Raw genomic sequence first — 19,515 nt, 5'->3', positions numbered from 1 at the left:
CGTAAACATTATCAAAATTTTTTTTTCATAACAGGTCGTGTCAGTGATGATCGATTTAGGGTACATATGATATTTTTTCAGAATTAATCGGGATAATTTTCTGGATATTTATTTCATTGTAAATTTTATTTCACTTGGAAAATTTTTTAAAAACCGTGAGAATGTCATTGAAAATTTTAGTTGGTTGCAAACGAGTCATTGATTATGCAGTCAAGGTGAGCATCAGTATTTACAATTTTTATTTTTATTCATGCTATTTTTTTTCTTCCTAGATTCGAATTCGTCCGGACAATAAAGGAGTAGTTACACAAGGTGTCAAACATTCATTGAATCCATTCGATGAAATAGCTGTAGAAGAGGCAGTTCGAATGAAAGAAAAAAAAATGGCCAAAGAAATTTTGGCCGTTTCAATTGGACCACAAGCGTCACAGGATACACTACGTACAGCTTTGGCAATGGGCTGTGATAAAGCCTTACATGTTAATGTGGATGAAAAAAGTGCTGAAACATTGTTGCCAGTTCAGGTATCAAAAATTCTGGCAAAAATTGCCGAACAAGAAAAAGTTGAAATGGGTAAGAATATTCTTGTATTGAAATTACAATTGGTGTGATGTTTTTTTTTTACTTTTGATCAGTGATTCTGGGTAAACAGGCCATCGATGATGATTGTAATGCGACAGCACAGATGACAGCAGCTCATTTGAATTGGCCACAGGCGACGAATGCATCTAAAATAGAAAGTAAAGATGACAAAACAGTTTTAGTTACCCGTGAAATTGATGGTGGTCTGGAAGAAATTGAATATAAATTGCCTATCGTGATTAGTGCTGATCTTCGTTTGAATGAACCACGATACGCTACACTGCCCAATATTATGGTAAGCATAGCGATTGTATTGAAAAAATCCTAATTGTTCAATTATTTCTTATTTTTTTCAATAAAGAAAGCAAAAAAGAAACCGATTGATAAAAAAACACCTAGCGATTTAGGTGTTGATATTACACCGAAAATGGAAATTCTATCCGTACAGGAGCCAGCAAAACGTGAAGCTGGTACCAAAGTTGCCGACGTTGACGAATTGCTGACCAAACTTAAAGAAGCTGGTCGAATCTAGATCATATGAATGAAATAAAAAAAAAATTTTTTATCATCAAAGTATTTAATTTTTTTATCATTTGTTGGAAAAAAAATTTTACCATTGTTTTTTTAAAATATTAGAATCTTGTTTTCTATCATTATCAAATTCGAATCGACTTTATTTTCCAACATCAGATGGCGTAGCTTTCGTCCGAAATTAAATTCGAATCTATAGATTTTATATTTTTTTCTTTTTATGACATTTGTTAGATTCTTAAGCCGAGCATAGAGGTACTATTAACCGAGGTACTAAATGTTGTAATTAGAAATCTTATCTTATTTCTTATATTATTCCACTAATTATAAATTCTAGGAATCTTATTATTCATTAAATCTGAATAAATTTTTTTTTTTGCAAAAATCGATTCGACACACACACACACATTTATAATAATCAATTCTATATTGATTTATACAAATTTAAGACATTTTCAAGGCCAATATATCATTTCGTATTTATCTTAAAAATATTCTGATTATTACAAGACACTGATATCGTTTGACAAGTTAATATAGTATCATCATCATAATCGAAGCAATGTTCATCTGGTTTTCTTTTTTTCTTTTCACATAAAAAAAATATATTCTTCTGTCTGTACCAGTCATATAAGAAATATATACAGAGAAATAATACTTTCGATTTCTTCGAAAAAAAAATTTGTTGTATTCAATCGATTAATGTTGGGTGTAGAAAAAAAAAAATTTCACATAATCTTGACAATATTCTAAAAAAAGATGGTAGTGGTGATGGTGGATGGTGAAATTTTTTCCAAAATGAATTCAACCAATTTTCCAATAACAAAAACCTGATTCGGTAAAAAGTCGTAAAAAATGAGTGAAAAGAAGGGATTTGAGATGTATTTTTTTTTTTGCTTTGGTTTTTATCCAGAAGGTGGTGGCTAGTAGTAAATTGAGATGAATGTCCATTCTTTTTTCTTGTTTACTTGTTCTTAGTTATCTCAATTTTTTTTTATAATTTACGTAATGAATCTGTTTTTTGTTTTTTTTTTTTTTTGAAGATTTTCTCAATTTTAATTTTCGAGAAGATGTATTTTTTTTCTTATTTAGACTGGTCAAAATTATCATCATCATCATCATCATCATCATCGCAATCATCTTTTTTTATTCTTATTATTATCATTATTGTTATACACACATTGAATATCTTGTCCATGTACTTTAAGATACGTTTAAGGTAAGATTCAAGATGAGAAAAAAAAAGAAAAATTCAACGTGATTGTGATTATGATGATGATGATAACGACGACCATCATCAAACATCCGACGTAACTTTGAAAGAAAAAGAATAAAATAAAAAATGATGATGAAGAAAAAAAGACAACCTGAATGTCGATGAACTCTTTGGTTATTCGTTTTAGAAACATTTTTGTATTCGTAATTTTTTTGCATCGAGTGCATCAATAAGAAAAAAAACAGAGAGGTACAGCCACAACGAAAAATAGAAAAAGGATGAAGAATTTTTCAAGAAATCGAAAGTCGCGATACGAAACTCTTGAACAATCATTCTAATTTGAAATTCAATAAACGAATCGATTTCGTTTGCCAGCCCTTTTTTTCTATTCGTTACCTATTGACTTGACTAGCTACATCATCATCACTATTATCATTTGATTACAACAATCGATCAAGATGATGAAGATTAGAATTGAGAATAAGAGAGAGAGAGAGAGAAAAAAAAGGTGTGCAATTATAATCAACTACTATAGCGAACACAAAATTCTAATGCCAATATGTGCCCATCATTCGCCAACGCTCATTGAACAATTGCAATGGCAAGTGGCATTTGGAAAATACATTTCTTTTTTTTCAAGTTGAAAATAGCAAGAAAGGTGTGCATTGTGTATTTATGAATCATGTCCAAAGTCATGATTCACACACACACACTTGACATGAATACAACACAAATCATCATCATCATCACGATGACGCCATGATGATGATGATGTGGTATCATTGTGCCGATGGCTCCCATAAACATTGATGCATCGAATGAAGAACCAAACAAATAAACGACGTAACAAAAAAAAAAAATAATAATAATAATTCGACCGGATGGCGCCCATACATACTGGTTTTTTTCACATATATTCAGGTTGAACAATTATCTTTTGCTAGTTAAAATTGTTGATGATGATCACTTGGTTGTCGTTATGAATTTTGAATTGTAATGGAATTCAATGTATACACATTTAAATACACAAACAATGAATTAATTGAATGAATAGCAACGTTATATATCCTGTTTTTTTTCAACCAAAAATAAAAAAAAAATTCTTTGATGCAACCATTTTTTTTTCTAGTTCTTCGAATCGATTTATAATGAAGATCATGAGCTCATGATGATGATGATGATGGTGATCATGGTTGGATGATCATCATCGTCACATTTTTTCATCCATCCATGACGACACAATTCCATAAACTCTGAGGTTACATTTAAAAACCATTTGTTGTAAATAATAGTAGTGTTGTAATTGATTATTTGAACTGTTTATGTTGTTGTCCACACAACGGATTTGACACAAAGATAACAACATCATTCTAATGGAACTATTGGTTATTTTGAGAAGCAAAAAAAAAAAATCTTAAAACATTCATGGATTCTGTTTTGTTTTGCTTTAGAATCTAGTAGTAGTAGTTCCATATAATTTGTAAATTGAGATGATGAAATGATTTTTTTTTCACCCTTTCATTTCAATACATTGTAATTCTATTTTTTGTTTCTTTTTTTCTGGATTTATGATGTTTATAACATCACGATCGAAATTCGATGTGTGTGTGTGTGTGTGCTGATATATTTCTGTTATTATTATGGTTATATTCATTTTTCCCCCAAATATAGATTCAAAATCATTTTGTTGTTGTTGTTGTTTTTTTTTTGTTCATTCGTTAGTTCGGTCCAATATGTGTGGTGGTTTAAGCTTCATGGCCATAACCAGAACTTGCCAGCAGCCAAACATTATTTTGTAGCTGGCAAGTTTTAATCTAAATCGTCCTTGGAATTTTGTTTTTCATTCTTTTTGTGCTTATAGGATCGAAAGAGTTATATGGTCAATAATAAATGTCAACATGTGTGTGTGTGTGTGTGTGTTGGTTGAATGGTTCAAAGTCGAAGTTTTTCTTCTTCTACTTTTCTTTCTTTGAAAAGGTTTACAATTTCGATGGGTATCGAAATTCTAATCGAAGGCCATCATCAACAACCATCACCAGCCTAAAGCAATTGTGAAAAGAAGAAAAAAAAAATACGCGCGCCAAAAAAAAAACAAACGTTCTTTTCTCTGTTCAAGGTCGGCCATTTTTTTCGTATTTCGGTTTCTTTCGAAGATAATGTTTGTTTGTGGCCATGTGGCCCATTTCGTTTGTCTAATTCGAATCGTGATAGAAGATTGCTTGCAAAAAAAAAAGTTTTCTTTTTTTTTATTGCTGCAATACAATGTATACGATATATTCTTCATCGTATATATGAATAATGTGTATTCAGGAAATCACAGCAAGTTCTTGATCAAGAAAGAAAAAAATAGAGAAAATCCTCTTAAATTGAAGGGTATTAACGAAAACGAAAATTTTTTTTTTTTGAAACAATAAAGATAAATTCCCTTAGTGTTTTTTGCGCTGAAATTTGTGAAATTCCATAAAGGATATGTTTTGAATATATTTCGTCAATTTGAAATCGAAATATCAATATTTTATGTCAAAAATCAACATTTTTTGTATGTTTGCATCTCTCTCTATCTCTCTCTTTCTCTGTGTGTTTTGATAAATTCGGATGTTGTTGTTGTCCGCCTATTTTACAGTGATATTTACCAGGGCGTAAACATTCGTTTGTTGTTTTGAATCGACTGATTCGTTTGTATTTTTTTTTTTTTTTGCCTGTCTAATGAAACGAAACTTCAATGATTCTAATACAAATAATGATTTGACATTTTTCACAGAGTAGGATTTGACCGTTTGATTTTGTATTTTCATTTTTTCATTTGACCAAACAAAAAAAAATTGGGCTTAACCAACTTTTTTTGTTTTGTTGTTGAAACATATTTTTCTCATTAACCGATTCGAATGGTTCGTTGTTGTTTTTTTTTATTGTCCCCAGCATATTAGCGTCCTAGGCCTAGGCCTAAAAGTATTCATAATTATACTACTGCAAAAAGTAAGGACACAAACACAAACACAGTAGGAGAGTTAGGCTATGAATAGAATTTGCACAAAAAATTCTATATTTAAATGTCATCGATGACCATGGTGGTTTATCATTTTATTCTGTGTGTTCGAATCGATTGACATTTGGCCATCATAATCATCATCAATGGATTGATTTTGGTCTTTGGTGTTTGATGATCGATCACTCGGTATTGGAAAAATTTTTGATCGTTTAAAATTTTTCACGTTACAAGAATATATATGTTATGTAAGTTTATATTTTTTTTTTTTAATTTTGAATTTGTTTCTCTTTCACATTCGATTCTGAATTTATCCGATTTCTCAAAATTATTATTTACCGAAAAACGAAAAATATATCTAACCAAATATAACCAATATAATCAATGTATTATTAGTTATTATTATTTTATGACAAAATTGATTGATTCGAACGCATAAAAAAAAGCAATAGGCACATGCATTGATTTGTGATCAGAAAAATTGATCATGCGTAAATTGAATGAAAATGGCGCGCTATAACATTCATGATGCATTCTTTATGATGTCTATGTTTGAGGTACGCCCAAATACTTTTCCCTTTTAAAACTAGTGGCAATGTATAAGCATGTTTGTTATATAGCTAAAGCTTTAGTTGATAGAAAAACCGGTTAGTCAATTGATTGAATTCTATTCAACAGTTGTCATAATACTACTACCATACACACTTGTTTTATTATACCAATAGAAAATGACCAGTCTGACTGGTTATATGTATTTTGTATTATTATAATGCACACATATGTATGGTAGTGACATTTTAGCCAATTGAAATGAATTTTTTTGATTGATTGTCATAGTAGCATAGAATAAAATTATGCTTCTACTACGATTTGAAAGCAACAGGCATTTTTTGTTTTTTGTTTTTGGACAAAAAGAATTTTATTATCAGGAGAGAGGATCCACTCCGAGTGAAGTAAAAAAAAACAACTCACACCACCACCACTATAATCATTTGTCCGTTTGACTTCGATCGATAATGACTTCACTTTGTTTGCTCGTTATTTTATTTTATTTTTTTTTTTACTCTCAAGATGGCTTTCGCCCTATTCTCGCGTTAGATTGTTTGCTCTTTGAGAGTTTCAAATTGTTTCTGATTTCTTTTTTTTTCAATATGAATTTTTTTCCATGTTGAATTTTTCTTGTGTCATGATTATGATGCTAATATGTGTGGCTATTGATGAACCTGTTGCCAACCGCCGCCATTCATTGATCCAACTGATTTTTTTTTCCATTGTAACGTGTTCCTCATGCATCGATTTTTTTTTGTCATTCACTTGCAAATTGTCATCGTTTTGTGCAATTGGTCTGCAAGAAAAATCTTTTTTAAAACAAACAAATGGCAATCTGTTGATGCTGTCAAGAGATTCTTGAATTTTTTGTTTTGTTTAGGAATTTATTTTTCCAAGTTTGTCTGCATAATTCTTCGATGTGATTGTGTAATTTTTCCCCTTTGCTTTTATGATTTGTACTCTCTATAACGCGCGCGCATACTTGAATCCTCCTGTATGATTTTGGCTGGCTATAAAGGATCCTTTTCCCTTGGGAAGCCTGTTGCTTCTGATGATCGTTTTATAACCAAGCGATTTTCACCAGGCTGATGCCGTTTTCACACACCAACACACATCACATACACATAGCAAATAAACATATAGACGTGTGTAAACTGAGTGAGAGAAAATCGATTCGAATATCTGACGACGATCGCCATGGCACTTGTTGGTTTGGTTTGATTATAACTGCATGTCGTTGTTGTTGATTTTTTTTTGCTGACTTTTGCCATTGGTTGGTTTGAGTTTTTTCTGGTTTTTAAAATAATAATAACAATGAACCATAGCCATCATTGAATCTCAAAAAAATCAGGCATCAGAAATACGTCAAACCAGGATTTCTTGTTGCATTTTTTTTTTTTTTTTTTTGATGAGATTCGATTTGTTATATTTTCATTAATTTATCATCGCCATTCGTCGTTCAATAGCTCAATAAATTTGAATTCCATTTTTGTCTCTTTGAAAATAATCTTTCCTTTTTTTTCATAATTTTTCTTTGATTCTTTCTTAATATTTTAATATCATCATCGTTGGCAACTTGAATATTCGATTTTTGTATCATCGAATGTGTTTGTATAAATGTGTGATCGTGTCATCCAAAAAAAAATGGTGACAACCAATATTCTATCAACTTACAAGTCGAATGTTGATGGATGACTGTGCGTCTAGTCCTGTTGTCAATTTGATGTCCAAATCATCACCCGAACACGCCGCCATTGATAAATCGAGTCAGGCTAGGTGTTGATTCGATCATCATCATTTTGATTAAACAAATCATTACATGACTAGATCCACACTCATCCATTACGTTACGACATTTGAACAACTCATCATTTCACATTTTCAAAAAGAAATAAAAAAAAATAATCCACAGTGTTTCAACATGATGATGATGATGAATCCTCTCCTGCTTTTCCTCAGTTATCGTTTGTGATCAAATAATTATCCGCGCGCTTGCATTGATCCAATCTATCCATTTCCTTTTATTTTGTTTTGCTTACCATCGATATTGTCGTTATTATCGTTATTATTATTATTATTGTTGTTGTCATACAAAATCAAACATCCTCATTTGAACATTTCCTTCTCAGTATTTTTTTTTATTATTTGCTTTGTTATTATTTCCTTTGATGATGGTAGGAGATTGTCGAAATTTTTGTTTTATTTTTTTATGGATTTTTGAATCCCGATTTTGTTGAATATTTCGAATTTGGCGATTGATACAATGAACAAATTGAACCATTGGAGATATATGAAAAAACAAAATTTTTTTTTTCGCAAGATAAGTCATCATTCTAAGACCATTTTGATAACAACAAACGAACCAAGAGCAACAACAGCGTGGAAAAAACCGTTGAAATTTTTTTTTTCTACATTCAACAATATTGCTTGAAGGAATGCAGCAACGGCTACTACAAGCATTTATTGTTTGTATGCACACACATTTAGTTGCCGCCGGAGCTCGATTATACTTCCTTTACCTTGTCTTTTTTTTCTGTTCAATAACAAAAAAAATGCCAATATTATCTGAATGTCTTACCTTGTTATTGCTGCTATTTCACATGATATATGCATAGAGAAAAAGCTTGTCTTGATAATAGTGTGTGTGTACCCCCTGCTTTGTATTCGATTTGGGTTCACCTGCCAACAAGAAAAAAAAACTAGCTCTGTTCAAAATAATTGTGTGTGTGTGTGGGTATATTTTTTCATGAATATGGCGAATGAATAGTTTTTTTCTGGCTTTCTCTTTTTGTTGCTTGGCCGTATGTGGTAATAATCATCATCATCATAAATTATATTCCAATCTGTATGAGTGGTTCGTTTGGTTTTTTTTTTGCTGTAAATATTGTGCATATGTACAGCCGTCGTTGTTTTTTTTATGAACGACAAATAAAAATGGCATACCAGCCAGGTATACCTTTTTGGTTGTGTTCAAGTATACGAAGCGAAATAAAGAAAAAAAAACTTGTTTGGCGGTCAGGTTCTTTCGTTTTTTTTTCTTCTTCTTCAGATTGATCATCATTCAGAGTTCTTTCTGATGATTACAATCACGAACATGATGATGATGATGATGATGATGATGATGAACAAACATAGATGATGAGCGATGAGATGAGAGAAAAGAGGGACTCTATCTGTCTGAAATTTTTCTTGTCTTGTCTTTTCAAATAAGAATTGATGATGGTGATTTTTATTTTTTCATTTTATTTTTAGAAATTCAAAAATGTGTATAGTCAACAATAGTATTTTATTGAATTGAAATACGCTTGCGCTATGTTTTTTTTTCTGTACTTTCGGGCGGCGGTCATTTGAAAAAAAAACTTTTTATGGCACATTTTAATGGGCGACTACTTTAACATTGACCACTTGTTGTTGTTGTTCTATAGAACCAACATATTATATCTTATAAAATATGACGACCTAATTGGTCGAAGAAAAAAAGAAAAGCAAACTAAGAATCGATCGATCGTTCAAAATGTATGAAAAAAAATTTGGGCAAATATAGAAATGAAATGAAATTTGTATTGAACGACCGAAGAAGAAAAAAAAATTAGAAAATCAAACAAGGCTCCGGATCATTATTTTGCACGATAAAAGGAAACACACATTACACATACCATAAATACATGTTATTAAGACCAATATATTTGTGTGGATTTCGGATGTATCAAATCGAATGATTATATTAGTTATTTATTTTACTTAGCTTTGAACACGTTCGATCAACTGATTGATGTGATCGTCGATAGTGTTCTTATCATTTGTCTTTTTTTTTATTATTTAGCTTTTATAAGATGATTAACACAATCACCACTATGATGATGATGATGATGATTATGAATAAAACCGATTCAATTAAGGATTAAGAGAAAAAAAACATGATTTTGTTCTTGGAGCCGATGAATGTTCCTTGGTGCTGTTTTTTTTATTGGTTATATGACATTTATTTAGTTGAATGTGTCGATATGTTCGGAACAAATTGATTTTTGTTTTACATCATCAATCTAATATGTTCCGAATGTTATTCACATCCAATTTTAATTAATTGTCATATTATAATCATCACCGGGCTAGCATTCATCCGGTTTTTTTGAACATTTTAAACAACACACATCGAAACAGAATTTTTCTTAATTCCAATTCAGTAATGTCATCTTGTGACGAAAAATATTAATTTTTATTGACAAAAAAAATTAAGAATAAACGATAATCATCCATCTGGTGACAGTGATCATCGTTAAACAATCAAATTTCCACGTATAAACACTTGGTTACAACATTCTTCAACAAAAAAAATTTCGTCTGTTGGTTGTGTATTAACTAAAAATGTTTGACATTGGATTCCAAAAAGTTAAAGGTAAAAAAAATTATCAATTTATACTGATAAGATAATAATTTTTTCAATCTTATCAATAATCATTTTTAGCAAAATCGTATTGAAACATATATAAAAGGAAATAAATAAATTCATTGTTGGCCGTTGACCGAATTGGTTTTATCGGAAAATCACCATTATCAGCTAATTCAAAACAATCAATCAATCTGTTTTATTATGTGCTGCATGAATTTATGAATAATTTTAATGAATATGTAGAAATATTTCCTTGAATGATCAAAGAAAAACATCCATCAAGTGCTGGCTATAAATAATGACAGAACAAATCTTACATCTAAGCTATCCATAATTTTTTTTGCGAAATTGAATACTGATTGAGCACTGAAATTCATTTTTCCTTAGCCATTCAGTCAAACATCCATTCATTTATAAACGATTAGAATTTTATACGCCAGTCATTTTGATTTATTTTTTGTTTTCTTTTGTAACTGCATACAGCGTTTACAGCTGACAACAAAATGAAGAAAAATCATTTCTGGATGCTACCGTTGTTCTTAGCTCTAACCAATGTATTGGCCTGTTTTGTACCGTATGCCATTTCCGTTCATACCGGATTTGTGGATCCAATATTACCTTATGTTAGTGATGCGGGTTCCGGTCCAATTGCCGCTCATTATTTTGGTTTATTTTTGGACATGTGTGCTTTTTTAGGCAAGTTATTCAATGAATTTTTAAAGTTATTTTTCTAATAAACATTTGTTGCTTATTTTCAGTAATGATCATCGGATGGATTCGTTATAAACAGTTAAATTTTTATTTTGAAAATATCAAAACCAACGTAATCAATGTTGATTGCGATATGGCTAAATTGGAAACTCTGAATCGACGATTATTATATGCATTTTTTCTTACTGCCTGGGGTTTGATTGGCGTTGGGAATTTTCGTCTATCCGAAACATTTTATCTGCATTGGATGTTTGCCTTTTTGATCATTTTTCCAACTTCATATTACTTGTATTTTACGTGTTATATGTCACGCATATTGTCTCGATTTGGTATCGAATCGTATCCTGTTTCATTAATTATTCTTCTTATATCGCAGATTATAATTTTCATTCTTTTCGTTATTATGATCATTATAGCGCTATACGCTGGTGATGGTGTAACGTTCAACGCTTTTTTTGATCTTTCATTTCGCTTACATTGGCCAAAGAATCAGGCCGGTTACGTTTATCATTGTTTATCCAGTGTTTTCGAATGGTTAATTTTTTTATCAAATGTAATATTATGTTTTTGTCTTTCAAATCGATTCCGTCAATTCAAACAATGGAATCGAATTGAATTCTGATTTGTTCGAAAATTACCACACACAAACAATCAAAATACTCATTCAGTAATAGTAAATAAAACGCATCAGTGAATAAAAAATTGAGTTTAATCTTAATCAAACCGGTCATGTTTGTTTTGCATTCTTATATATTTTATACACCATAATTATTACCTTCTGATAGATAATCAATGACTGTTAATGAAACAAAATGATAATCAGTTAATCAATGATTTATGGATTAAATGGAACACAAACCTTCAAGAACGTATTCAATGATAATGTACCATGTCGATAATAGGTAGGACCATAACGGTTTTGTGTATGAAATTTTTGAATGAAATTTACCACTTTAAAATGCGTTTGAAACGAATCAAAACGTGCACGGGCATTTAATGATAATAATCGTGGTACATTTTTTTTATGGATATGTTTTGAAAATGATGCAATCAATAAATGAACACCAAATAAACCGATAAATTGTTGAATGATCATCAATGAAATCATAATTAGTTCAATGTTATCCTTTCCAGATGCAGCAAATAATGTTGTCATAATAAGAAATACATTGAAAGGAATATTGGCAAATATATAAACCGTACATGGTAATGAATATATTCTATTCATTTCGAACATCAATCGAATTGTTTCTGTATGTGAAATGAAAAATATTCGTAATTTATACGGCGTTAATTGATGAAAATAATCTACAAGAAATTCATCAAGTTGTCGAAATTTAAATAATCCAGCTGCACAACAAGAGATGACTATTATTCCTGCGTGACGGACATAATTGAGAAATGAATAGAATGATGTCAACAAAAGAATTAACATTAATTCAGATATTAAAATTTTGATGACATTTACGATTAAAGAATTATTTAAATAGAATGATTCATTCTCTATAATCGAATTGATTAATTGAATATGCCAAAATATGTTAACAAAAGTTAGGAACAGAAGAAATAATTGTCCTAGATAGTAGATATATTTTTCAAATTGTATGGTCAGCTTCCTTAAATTGGCTGGTGATCGACCAGGTCGATATTTGATTGATATATTAAAGAATTTGTTTGTTTTCAAATCAAAGTACGACTTATCCGATTTATCCAAAGAGTTGATTATAATTTTTAACACTCTACCAGAATTCAATCGAAAATAATGAGCATGTTCAAAGCATAATATTACAAATATTAACAATGCATAAAGAACATTCAAGATTGGATCCAATTTCATGATGTAAAAAATATCGTATAGAAGAATTCGATAATTATGTGACCATTGTATAAAATACAGTTGTATATGATGAAAGATTATAATGTAGAAAATTAAATTTATAGTTTGATGTGTCCATCGTGCACATTTTCCATGTTGCATTATACAATTATAATAAAAATTTATATGTTTGAAACTTCGGAATGGATTTATAGTATGTGATATCATTCGTATCAATGTAAGAATCATTTCCATGACTGAAATATTTTGGAATCTACTATAGTAGTTCTATACGAAAACAAAGAATGCAAAAGAATGATCAAAATGAATCTAATTCGAATATAGGAATGTAACAATTTTAGTCAAAAAATTCGATTACAAAAAATTAATGATAGAAATATGCTGATTGAGAATAAATGAGAATAATACTTGACGATTTGCATATATGAAAAATGAATATATAGTTTTATTTACTTTATGATAATTACAAATACAAGATGATTACTGAAATTCTGGACATGTCCGGACCTATGGTAACCCTTAATAACAAAACAAAACAAAAAAATTCCACATTTATTTTGATCGATTAATCATTAAGATGAGTTTATTCATAATTGCACAATAATTTCAAGAAATTCAACCGCGTTTTTTATTTATTTGAAATTCATGACCATCACTTTTTCAAATGCATATTACAGGTATCTGAAATTCAAATTGATCAATTCAAATTGACATTGCTGTCGATAATGTGATCAGCTATGTGATAATGTTGATCGACGAAACATTTTATATACCATAATAATACCTTTATTGTAGAGCATTAGACACTAAGAGAGAGAAAAAAAAACATTATTTAAAATATTTATTCTATCGTGACAAACCTTAATGAATGTGTTTAATGTTACTAAATTGAGTTTATAATAATGAACTCCATAACGATTTTTCGAATGAAATTTTTGAATATAATTTATGACTTTCAAATGAGTGTATGCTGATCGAAATTGAGCACGAGCATTTAATGATATTAGTTTTGATATACCTTTACGGTGAATTCGTTTAGGTATCAAAGTTAATATGAAATGAACACCAAAAATACCGATAAATTGTTGAAGAGCCATTAATGATAATATAAGAATTTCAAGTAATGTCTCCTCTGAATGATGAAACATCATTGACATGACAAGGAATACATTGTATGGAATATTTGATAATAGATAGGCAGTGCCAGACCAAGAATAAATGCGATTAAATCGAGCTATAACATTGACGGCACCAGTATGTGCCACCATAAAATTTCGTAAATCATCCGATGAAAGATTTTTTAGATTGTCATCAAGATATTCATCCAATTGTTGAAGACGTAAAATACTTGAATAAATACTACCAAAGCCCATCATAACAAGAATGAGAAGATAATTGACCAATGAATAAAATCCACCAGATACACTTAACAGCATTATTTCGGCACATAATAATTTGAATGGAGTGAAAAGCCAATTATCGAAAAAGAAATGACTATTTTGCCAAATTAGATAATATAATTGCCAATGCCAGAATAATGTTATTATATCGATTAATAATAGAAATCCTTGTACCAATTTAAAAGTTATCCAAGTAAATTGTTTGAATCGTTTACATAATTTTTCCGGTGTTCGATCCGGTCGATATATTTTACGACAATGATTGGTGCTTGGAAGATGAAAAAATGATGTATCATTTTCGAAAATGATCTTATATAAAAGTTTTATACTATATTTATCTGGATCTTTATATTGAGTACTTTCGATGGCTTTCATTGCCAACAATAATAAGGTAAACAAGGCATTAGTTGTTGATTCCATTTTGAGTAGATAGACAATATCGAAAAACATTATACGATATTCTTTTGGCCATGGTATAAACACCAGTAACCAATGTCGTAATACGGCAAGCCAAAAATATACAGTAATTACTTGGTGTGTTAGATGAGTCATATAATCAAATTCAATCATAGATCGACAATATTGTTCCAGATAATTTAATCGTTTGAATGGGTTAATCACCTGAATGTACAGTTTGAATAATGGTATTATCATTTGTCGTACATAATTATCGAATATCATGATTGTTTATGAGCTACACACTAGCTGTTTATATTTTTTGAAAAACAAAATTCAGACCATATGATGAAAAAGTGTGGCCGACGTTCATATTTATAAATGACAAAAAAAGGAATGTGATGAAAATGAGAAAGAATTTTTTTTTCTTTAAAAAAAACGTTGAATTTTTTATTTCTATTTTGTTCAGTTTTTTGATCACGAAAATCCATCATCAGCGATGAAGTGGAAATTATGAAAAAATTATGCTGAGATAATTCGAGAAATAATTTCTTTTTTTTCAAAGAATAAACAACTCAATTATAGCATAACCAAAAAAAAAAATTGAAGAATTCGATTTTTTTTCTTGTTAGTGACTACAATTCTTTCAATCGGGCAATCATTTTTTTTTTTTTTTTTGAATTTTTCGTAAATATATTTCAACCGTGCCTCCAAAAAAAAAACAAGATAATGGTAAATATGTGATCGATAATTGTTGGGGGAATTGATGAATGTTTAAAATCATCTAAAATTTAATCGATATACAAAATGAATAAAAAGTGAAACGTTCAAACATTTCTACTATAGATTTTCTTTTTATCGGAAATGTTTGTGGCACATTTTTTTTCTTCAAATACAGTAAACAACAAAAACAACAATGAAGGCAATGAAAATGATGGTGAAAACAAATAGTGAATGCGAGAGAGAGAGAGAGGATATTATTTTTATATGATAATAGAATAGATTCAAATAAATGTATGAATAATGAAACAGAAATGATGATGGAACATGAAAATGAGCATTGATCACAATTCAGAATCAGAAATATGTAAATATAGATTCATTGGTCATTAATTCAGGGAAAAAGTTGGTTTTTTTTCCAAAATCAAGCAGCAAACAAAACAAAAATAAGGAAAAATACGAATAAAACAGCAAATACTTTGATTATTAACCAACGATTATTTGTAACGGATGTTAAATATTGTAATAAAGAATCATGTGCCTGTTCGACATTCATCATTGTATCGGTGACATTAGCATCGATCCTAGTAATCATTTCTTCTTGTTGTTGAACCATTGTAGCTAATTGATTGAATATGGTACCAAGTTCTACAATGGTCGATTCAATCGATTGCATAGTATTGGCACGATCTTCTAGATATTCACTTGTCTGATCGGGAAATTGTAACAATGTTTGTGTCTGAGCCAATGATATGGAATTATTATGACGATGACTGCGATGATTATGTCCATTATTATCAGTATTGGCCATATCACCAAAATCGATCACAGTCGTTTGCGATTGTTGTTGTTGTTGTTGTCGTAGATTTGATGCCGAATATGAATGTGGTAATGATCCTTGTTGTTGTTGAGCACGTGATGTTAATGGTGGCTGAATGACCGTACCAAACGAGAATTGTTCACGCCGTTTTTTAACTTTTTTTATAGTTTGACTTCGAACTTCTAGAGTATCACGGAAACTGTTGGATATTGATGCGAGTTGATGTTGAAGTGTAAGAACAACGTTTTTCGTATGTGATCGTACATTATGTCCACTTGAATTTGATAATGATTGTGTTTCTAATTGAAGTTGCCGCAATTGTTCTATCTGATGATTTAATGATTGTATATCCTGTTTGATGATGTAGATTAATTCATTAAATTCTTTGGATGATTCTTCATCATCGAACATGCTCTTTTTCTGTGCCATCATATTGATTTTCTCCAATTTTTGATAGGTTAGATATAAATCACGAGCTATAGAACGTGAACCGCTCATGAAACGTGAAAATTGTCCATATTGTTGTGATTGTGGATTCGATAATGGTGATGATCCATTTAGATGTATTTGATTTATCCCTTTACGGGCTCGTAATTCCATCGGAAGATGAGAACCAGCCGTACCATTTAAGTATTGAGGTTTTCCAGCCATCGATCGTACGGTGACCATAAATTCAGATGTTCGATCACGAACCATTTTTAAATTTTTAATTTTAAATTTCACGATTGATCGAAAAAGAAAATAATAAATAAAATAATGTAATAATTTATTATGAAAAATCAATTGATGACGTTGAATTAAAAGAAAAATTTTTCAACTCTCAGTAAAGCTTTATTGAGTTATATGCTACAATACAAACTCTTGTATTTTGCATTGCATCAGCTGCTCGTCGACCATTGAGGTGGATATAGTCAATCATTTTTTTATTGGTTTTTTTCCATTCGAGAATCGTATAAATGAAACTGATTTCAATCAATTGATTAAAATTCTCATTATATTCACCATCATGAATGATTCGAATACTCAAAATGAATCAAAACAATCTGTAGATTCATCAGTGAATAAGCGAAAAAAACAAGACATTGATGATAAAGATGGTAAAATTTTCAAAAAACCAAAAAACATTCGAAATTCTCGTTCGAATGAGATATTGAAAACAAATGGCTCTACAACAATGATGATAAATGAATTTTCAAATGATGAAAAACCTCGTCAAAGAAATTTCCACTCACTTGATCAATATACTCGACATAAACTGTTGATTAATTATTATTGCCTTACACATCCTGGTAGTCGTCATCAAGTTTTTCAACGAGATCATTCACAGGATAAAAGTGACCTGCAGATTTTGATTGAAAATCATCGATTTATTTGGCCAGACGAAGATTTACAATCAAATCAATTAACTTGGGGACAACGTGTAGCAAAAAAATATTATGAACGTTTATTCAAAGAATATTGTATCATCGATCTTAGTCTTTTCAAGCAAAATAAATTTGGAATGCGTTGGCGAACCGAACCTGAAGTAATCGGGGGTAAAGGTCAATTTATTTGTGGTAACAAGCACTGCTCGATACCAACCAATTTAACTTCATGGGAAGTGTTATTTGGTTATGTTGAAAATGGAGAAAAACATTCAGCATTGATCAAAGTAAGACTATGCCCCGATTGTTCCACGAAATTAAATTATCATCGACAACATAAAAAAGCAAAGAAAAACAAAAAGAATGAACGAAAATTGAAACGGAAAGAATCAAAGAATCAAAAACAAAGTATGGTGAAAGTGAAGGAAGAAATCCTTACATCGGATGATGAAGTTGGTTTTTCCAAAAATCCGGGATCATCATCTTTGCAACATGATCATAATAATGATGATAATGATGATGATGAAACTTATGAACAATTGATCGATAAAATATGGCGACAACCGATAAAATTAGAATTTGACAATGATAATGATCAAGAAGAAGGGAAAAAATTGGAAAATGAACTTGATAATTATTTGGATGAATTTTTCCAATAATAACGTTTTATGTGTGTGTATACATAACCATTTAGACAAGATTTCACAATGCTGAAATGTGTGCGTCGGTGCAAACTATTTGGATATTCTGTTGTCAACATAATCATCAACAAATCTGGAATTCTCTCATTGAATTTATTTACATAGCGATGAGTTTTTGACATTATTATTGTCGTTTGAGCCAATCACAAGAGATTACAGGTAAACAAAATGGATAATTGTTTTTAACTCATTATATTTAATATATAATATTTTTGTCTTGGATTTAGGATCGATATGGAAAAAATGAATGAACAACAAAAAACGCAAAAAAATTTCAAAGAGGAAAATATTTTCCTCTTTGTTCCAAATTTGATTGGCTATGCAAGAATCATTCTTGCATTGGCTTCATTCTATACGATGCCGAATCGACCAATTACAACTCTTGTCTTGTATTTTCTATCTGCTTTTTTGGATGTATTCGATGGTTATGCTGCTAGACGATTTAATCAATCCACACGATTTGGTGCAATGCTCGATCAACTTACGGATCGTTGTGGAACAATGTGCTTGTTGTTTGTAAGTTTGTTCATTTTAAGCCATTCAATTTAAAATTTAACAAAATTTAAAATTTCAGGTACTTGGTACTTTATATCCAGCTTATCTTTTCTGGTTACAATTATCGGCTGTAATTGATATTGCGTCACATTGGATGCATTTACAAGTATCATTGATGTGTGGCCGTACTAGCCATAAAATGATTTCATTAGAGGATAATCCCATTCTCTATCTGTACTACAATAGTCGTCCGATGTTATTTTTCATGTGTTTCTTTAACGAATTATTTTACGTTTCGCTTTATATGCTTTATTTTTTTGAAGGACCTACAGGTAAGATGAGAGAAAAATTTGTTTTAAATTAATAATCATTGAGAATTTACGTTAAATTAGTATTAGGATTTGGATTATTTCATTTGGCCACCTATGTATCGATGCCGATTGCAGGACTCAAAGCATTGATTAGCATATTACAGCTAATAACCGCTTGTTATAATTGTCAACAATTGGATTTGGATGAACGTCGACATTATCAAATGCGCAAAACAAATTAAATATATCTAGTCTTGTTGATAATCATATCCTTCGAAACATTTGATTCATTATATGGACCAATTACAGCAACAGCTATAGAAATACTACTTTAATCATCATCATTCCTTAGCCAAAATAGTGTGTTCATTTATTCATTCATTCATTTTGTTATTTATTACGATTAAATATTTTTTGTTTGAAAAACGATGGAAAAATGGGAATTTATTTCTAAACAATTCCGTTCGATTGATGGCATTACTGTCGTTATTGCTGTTATAATAGCC

At 30.2% G+C, this 19,515-nt stretch overlaps 5 protein-coding genes across 6 annotated transcripts; 3 read left to right on the top strand and 2 right to left on the bottom strand.

The window, feature by feature from the left end:
* The first annotated feature begins 10 nt into the window (after positions 1–10).
* Etfb (Electron transfer flavoprotein beta subunit) lies at positions 11–1,498 on the top strand. Its single transcript, XM_047058516.2, has 5 exons — positions 11–215; positions 273–573; positions 636–877; positions 944–1,155; positions 1,219–1,498. Exons 1-4 carry the CDS (start codon positions 162–164, stop codon positions 1,112–1,114), a joined length of 768 nt encoding a protein of 255 aa, XP_046914472.1. The 5' UTR covers positions 11–161; the 3' UTR covers positions 1,115–1,155; positions 1,219–1,498.
* Positions 1,499–9,824: 8,326 nt separating this feature from the next.
* LOC124494430 (DNA damage-regulated autophagy modulator protein 2) lies at positions 9,825–11,667 on the top strand. Its single transcript, XM_047057595.2, has 4 exons — positions 9,825–10,260; positions 10,330–10,950; positions 11,013–11,294; positions 11,382–11,667. Exons 2-4 carry the CDS (start codon positions 10,758–10,760, stop codon positions 11,585–11,587), a joined length of 681 nt encoding a protein of 226 aa, XP_046913551.1. The 5' UTR covers positions 9,825–10,260; positions 10,330–10,757; the 3' UTR covers positions 11,588–11,667.
* Positions 11,668–13,339: 1,672 nt separating this feature from the next.
* LOC124495025 (uncharacterized) lies at positions 13,340–17,971 on the bottom strand. Its single transcript, XM_047058338.2, has 3 exons — positions 17,942–17,971; positions 13,663–14,823; positions 13,340–13,608 (listed from the first exon to the last, which is right to left on the bottom strand). Exons 2-3 carry the CDS (start codon positions 14,770–14,772, stop codon positions 13,534–13,536), a joined length of 1,185 nt encoding a protein of 394 aa, XP_046914294.1. The 5' UTR covers positions 14,773–14,823; positions 17,942–17,971; the 3' UTR covers positions 13,340–13,533.
* Syx5 (syntaxin 5) lies at positions 15,356–16,834 on the bottom strand. Its single transcript, XM_047058339.2, has one exon. It carries the CDS (start codon positions 16,832–16,834, stop codon positions 15,743–15,745), a length of 1,092 nt encoding a protein of 363 aa, XP_046914295.1. The 3' UTR covers positions 15,356–15,742.
* On the top strand, positions 17,063–19,435 carry Pis (phosphatidylinositol synthase). 2 transcript variants are annotated; one of them, XR_012832124.1, is made up of 4 exons: positions 17,063–18,362; positions 18,431–18,719; positions 18,778–19,030; positions 19,091–19,435. XR_012832124.1 is itself a non-coding variant. In XM_047058341.2 (4 exons), the coding sequence occupies exons 2-4, from the start codon at positions 18,438–18,440 to the stop codon at positions 19,249–19,251; spliced, it is 696 nt and encodes a 231-aa protein (XP_046914297.1). In that variant the 5' UTR covers positions 18,207–18,362; positions 18,431–18,437; the 3' UTR covers positions 19,252–19,435. The 2 variants fall into 2 exon arrangements, 1 of the variants encoding a protein (XP_046914297.1); XM_047058341.2 differs by having other exon boundaries at positions 18,207–18,362.
* Positions 19,436–19,515: the final 80 nt, after the last annotated feature.

The sequence above is a fragment of the Dermatophagoides farinae genome, chromosome 3 (genome assembly GCF_024713945.1).
Source record: "Dermatophagoides farinae isolate YC_2012a chromosome 3, ASM2471394v1, whole genome shotgun sequence".
In the NCBI taxonomy this organism is placed as follows: Eukaryota; Metazoa; Arthropoda; class Arachnida; order Sarcoptiformes; family Pyroglyphidae; genus Dermatophagoides; species Dermatophagoides farinae.
The sequence above is the reverse complement of the archived record's forward strand: the minus strand, read 5'-3'. Positions and strand labels throughout refer to the sequence as shown.

Excerpts from the sequence above, each read along its gene's own strand:
- Etfb (XM_047058516.2), top strand. The coding sequence starts at position 162 with ATGTCATTGAAAATTTTAGTTGGTTGCAAACGAGTCATTGATTATGCA. Across the intron at positions 216-272 it reads TCATTGATTATGCAGTCAAG|ATTCGAATTCGTCCGGACAA; the intron begins GTGAGCATCAGT and ends TTTTCTTCCTAG. Across the intron at positions 574-635 it reads ACAAGAAAAAGTTGAAATGG|TGATTCTGGGTAAACAGGCC; the intron begins GTAAGAATATTC and ends ACTTTTGATCAG.
- LOC124494430 (XM_047057595.2), top strand. The coding sequence starts at position 10,758 with ATGAAGAAAAATCATTTCTGGATGCTACCGTTGTTCTTAGCTCTAACC. Across the intron at positions 10,951-11,012 it reads GGACATGTGTGCTTTTTTAG|TAATGATCATCGGATGGATT; the intron begins GCAAGTTATTCA and ends GCTTATTTTCAG. Across the intron at positions 11,295-11,381 it reads ACGCATATTGTCTCGATTTG|CGCTATACGCTGGTGATGGT; the intron begins GTATCGAATCGT and ends TGATCATTATAG.
- LOC124495025 (XM_047058338.2), bottom strand. The coding sequence starts at position 14,772 with ATGATTGAATTTGATTATATGACTCATCTAACACACCAAGTAATTACT. Across the intron at positions 13,609-13,662 it reads CATTAAACACATTCATTAAG|TGTCTAATGCTCTACAATAA; the intron begins GTTTGTCACGAT and ends TCTCTCTCTTAG.
- Syx5 (XM_047058339.2), bottom strand. The coding sequence starts at position 16,834 with ATGGTTCGTGATCGAACATCTGAATTTATGGTCACCGTACGATCGATG.
- Pis (XM_047058341.2), top strand. The coding sequence starts at position 18,438 with ATGGAAAAAATGAATGAACAACAAAAAACGCAAAAAAATTTCAAAGAG. Across the intron at positions 18,720-18,777 it reads GAACAATGTGCTTGTTGTTT|GTACTTGGTACTTTATATCC; the intron begins GTAAGTTTGTTC and ends TTAAAATTTCAG. Across the intron at positions 19,031-19,090 it reads TTTTTTTGAAGGACCTACAG|TATTAGGATTTGGATTATTT; the intron begins GTAAGATGAGAG and ends ACGTTAAATTAG.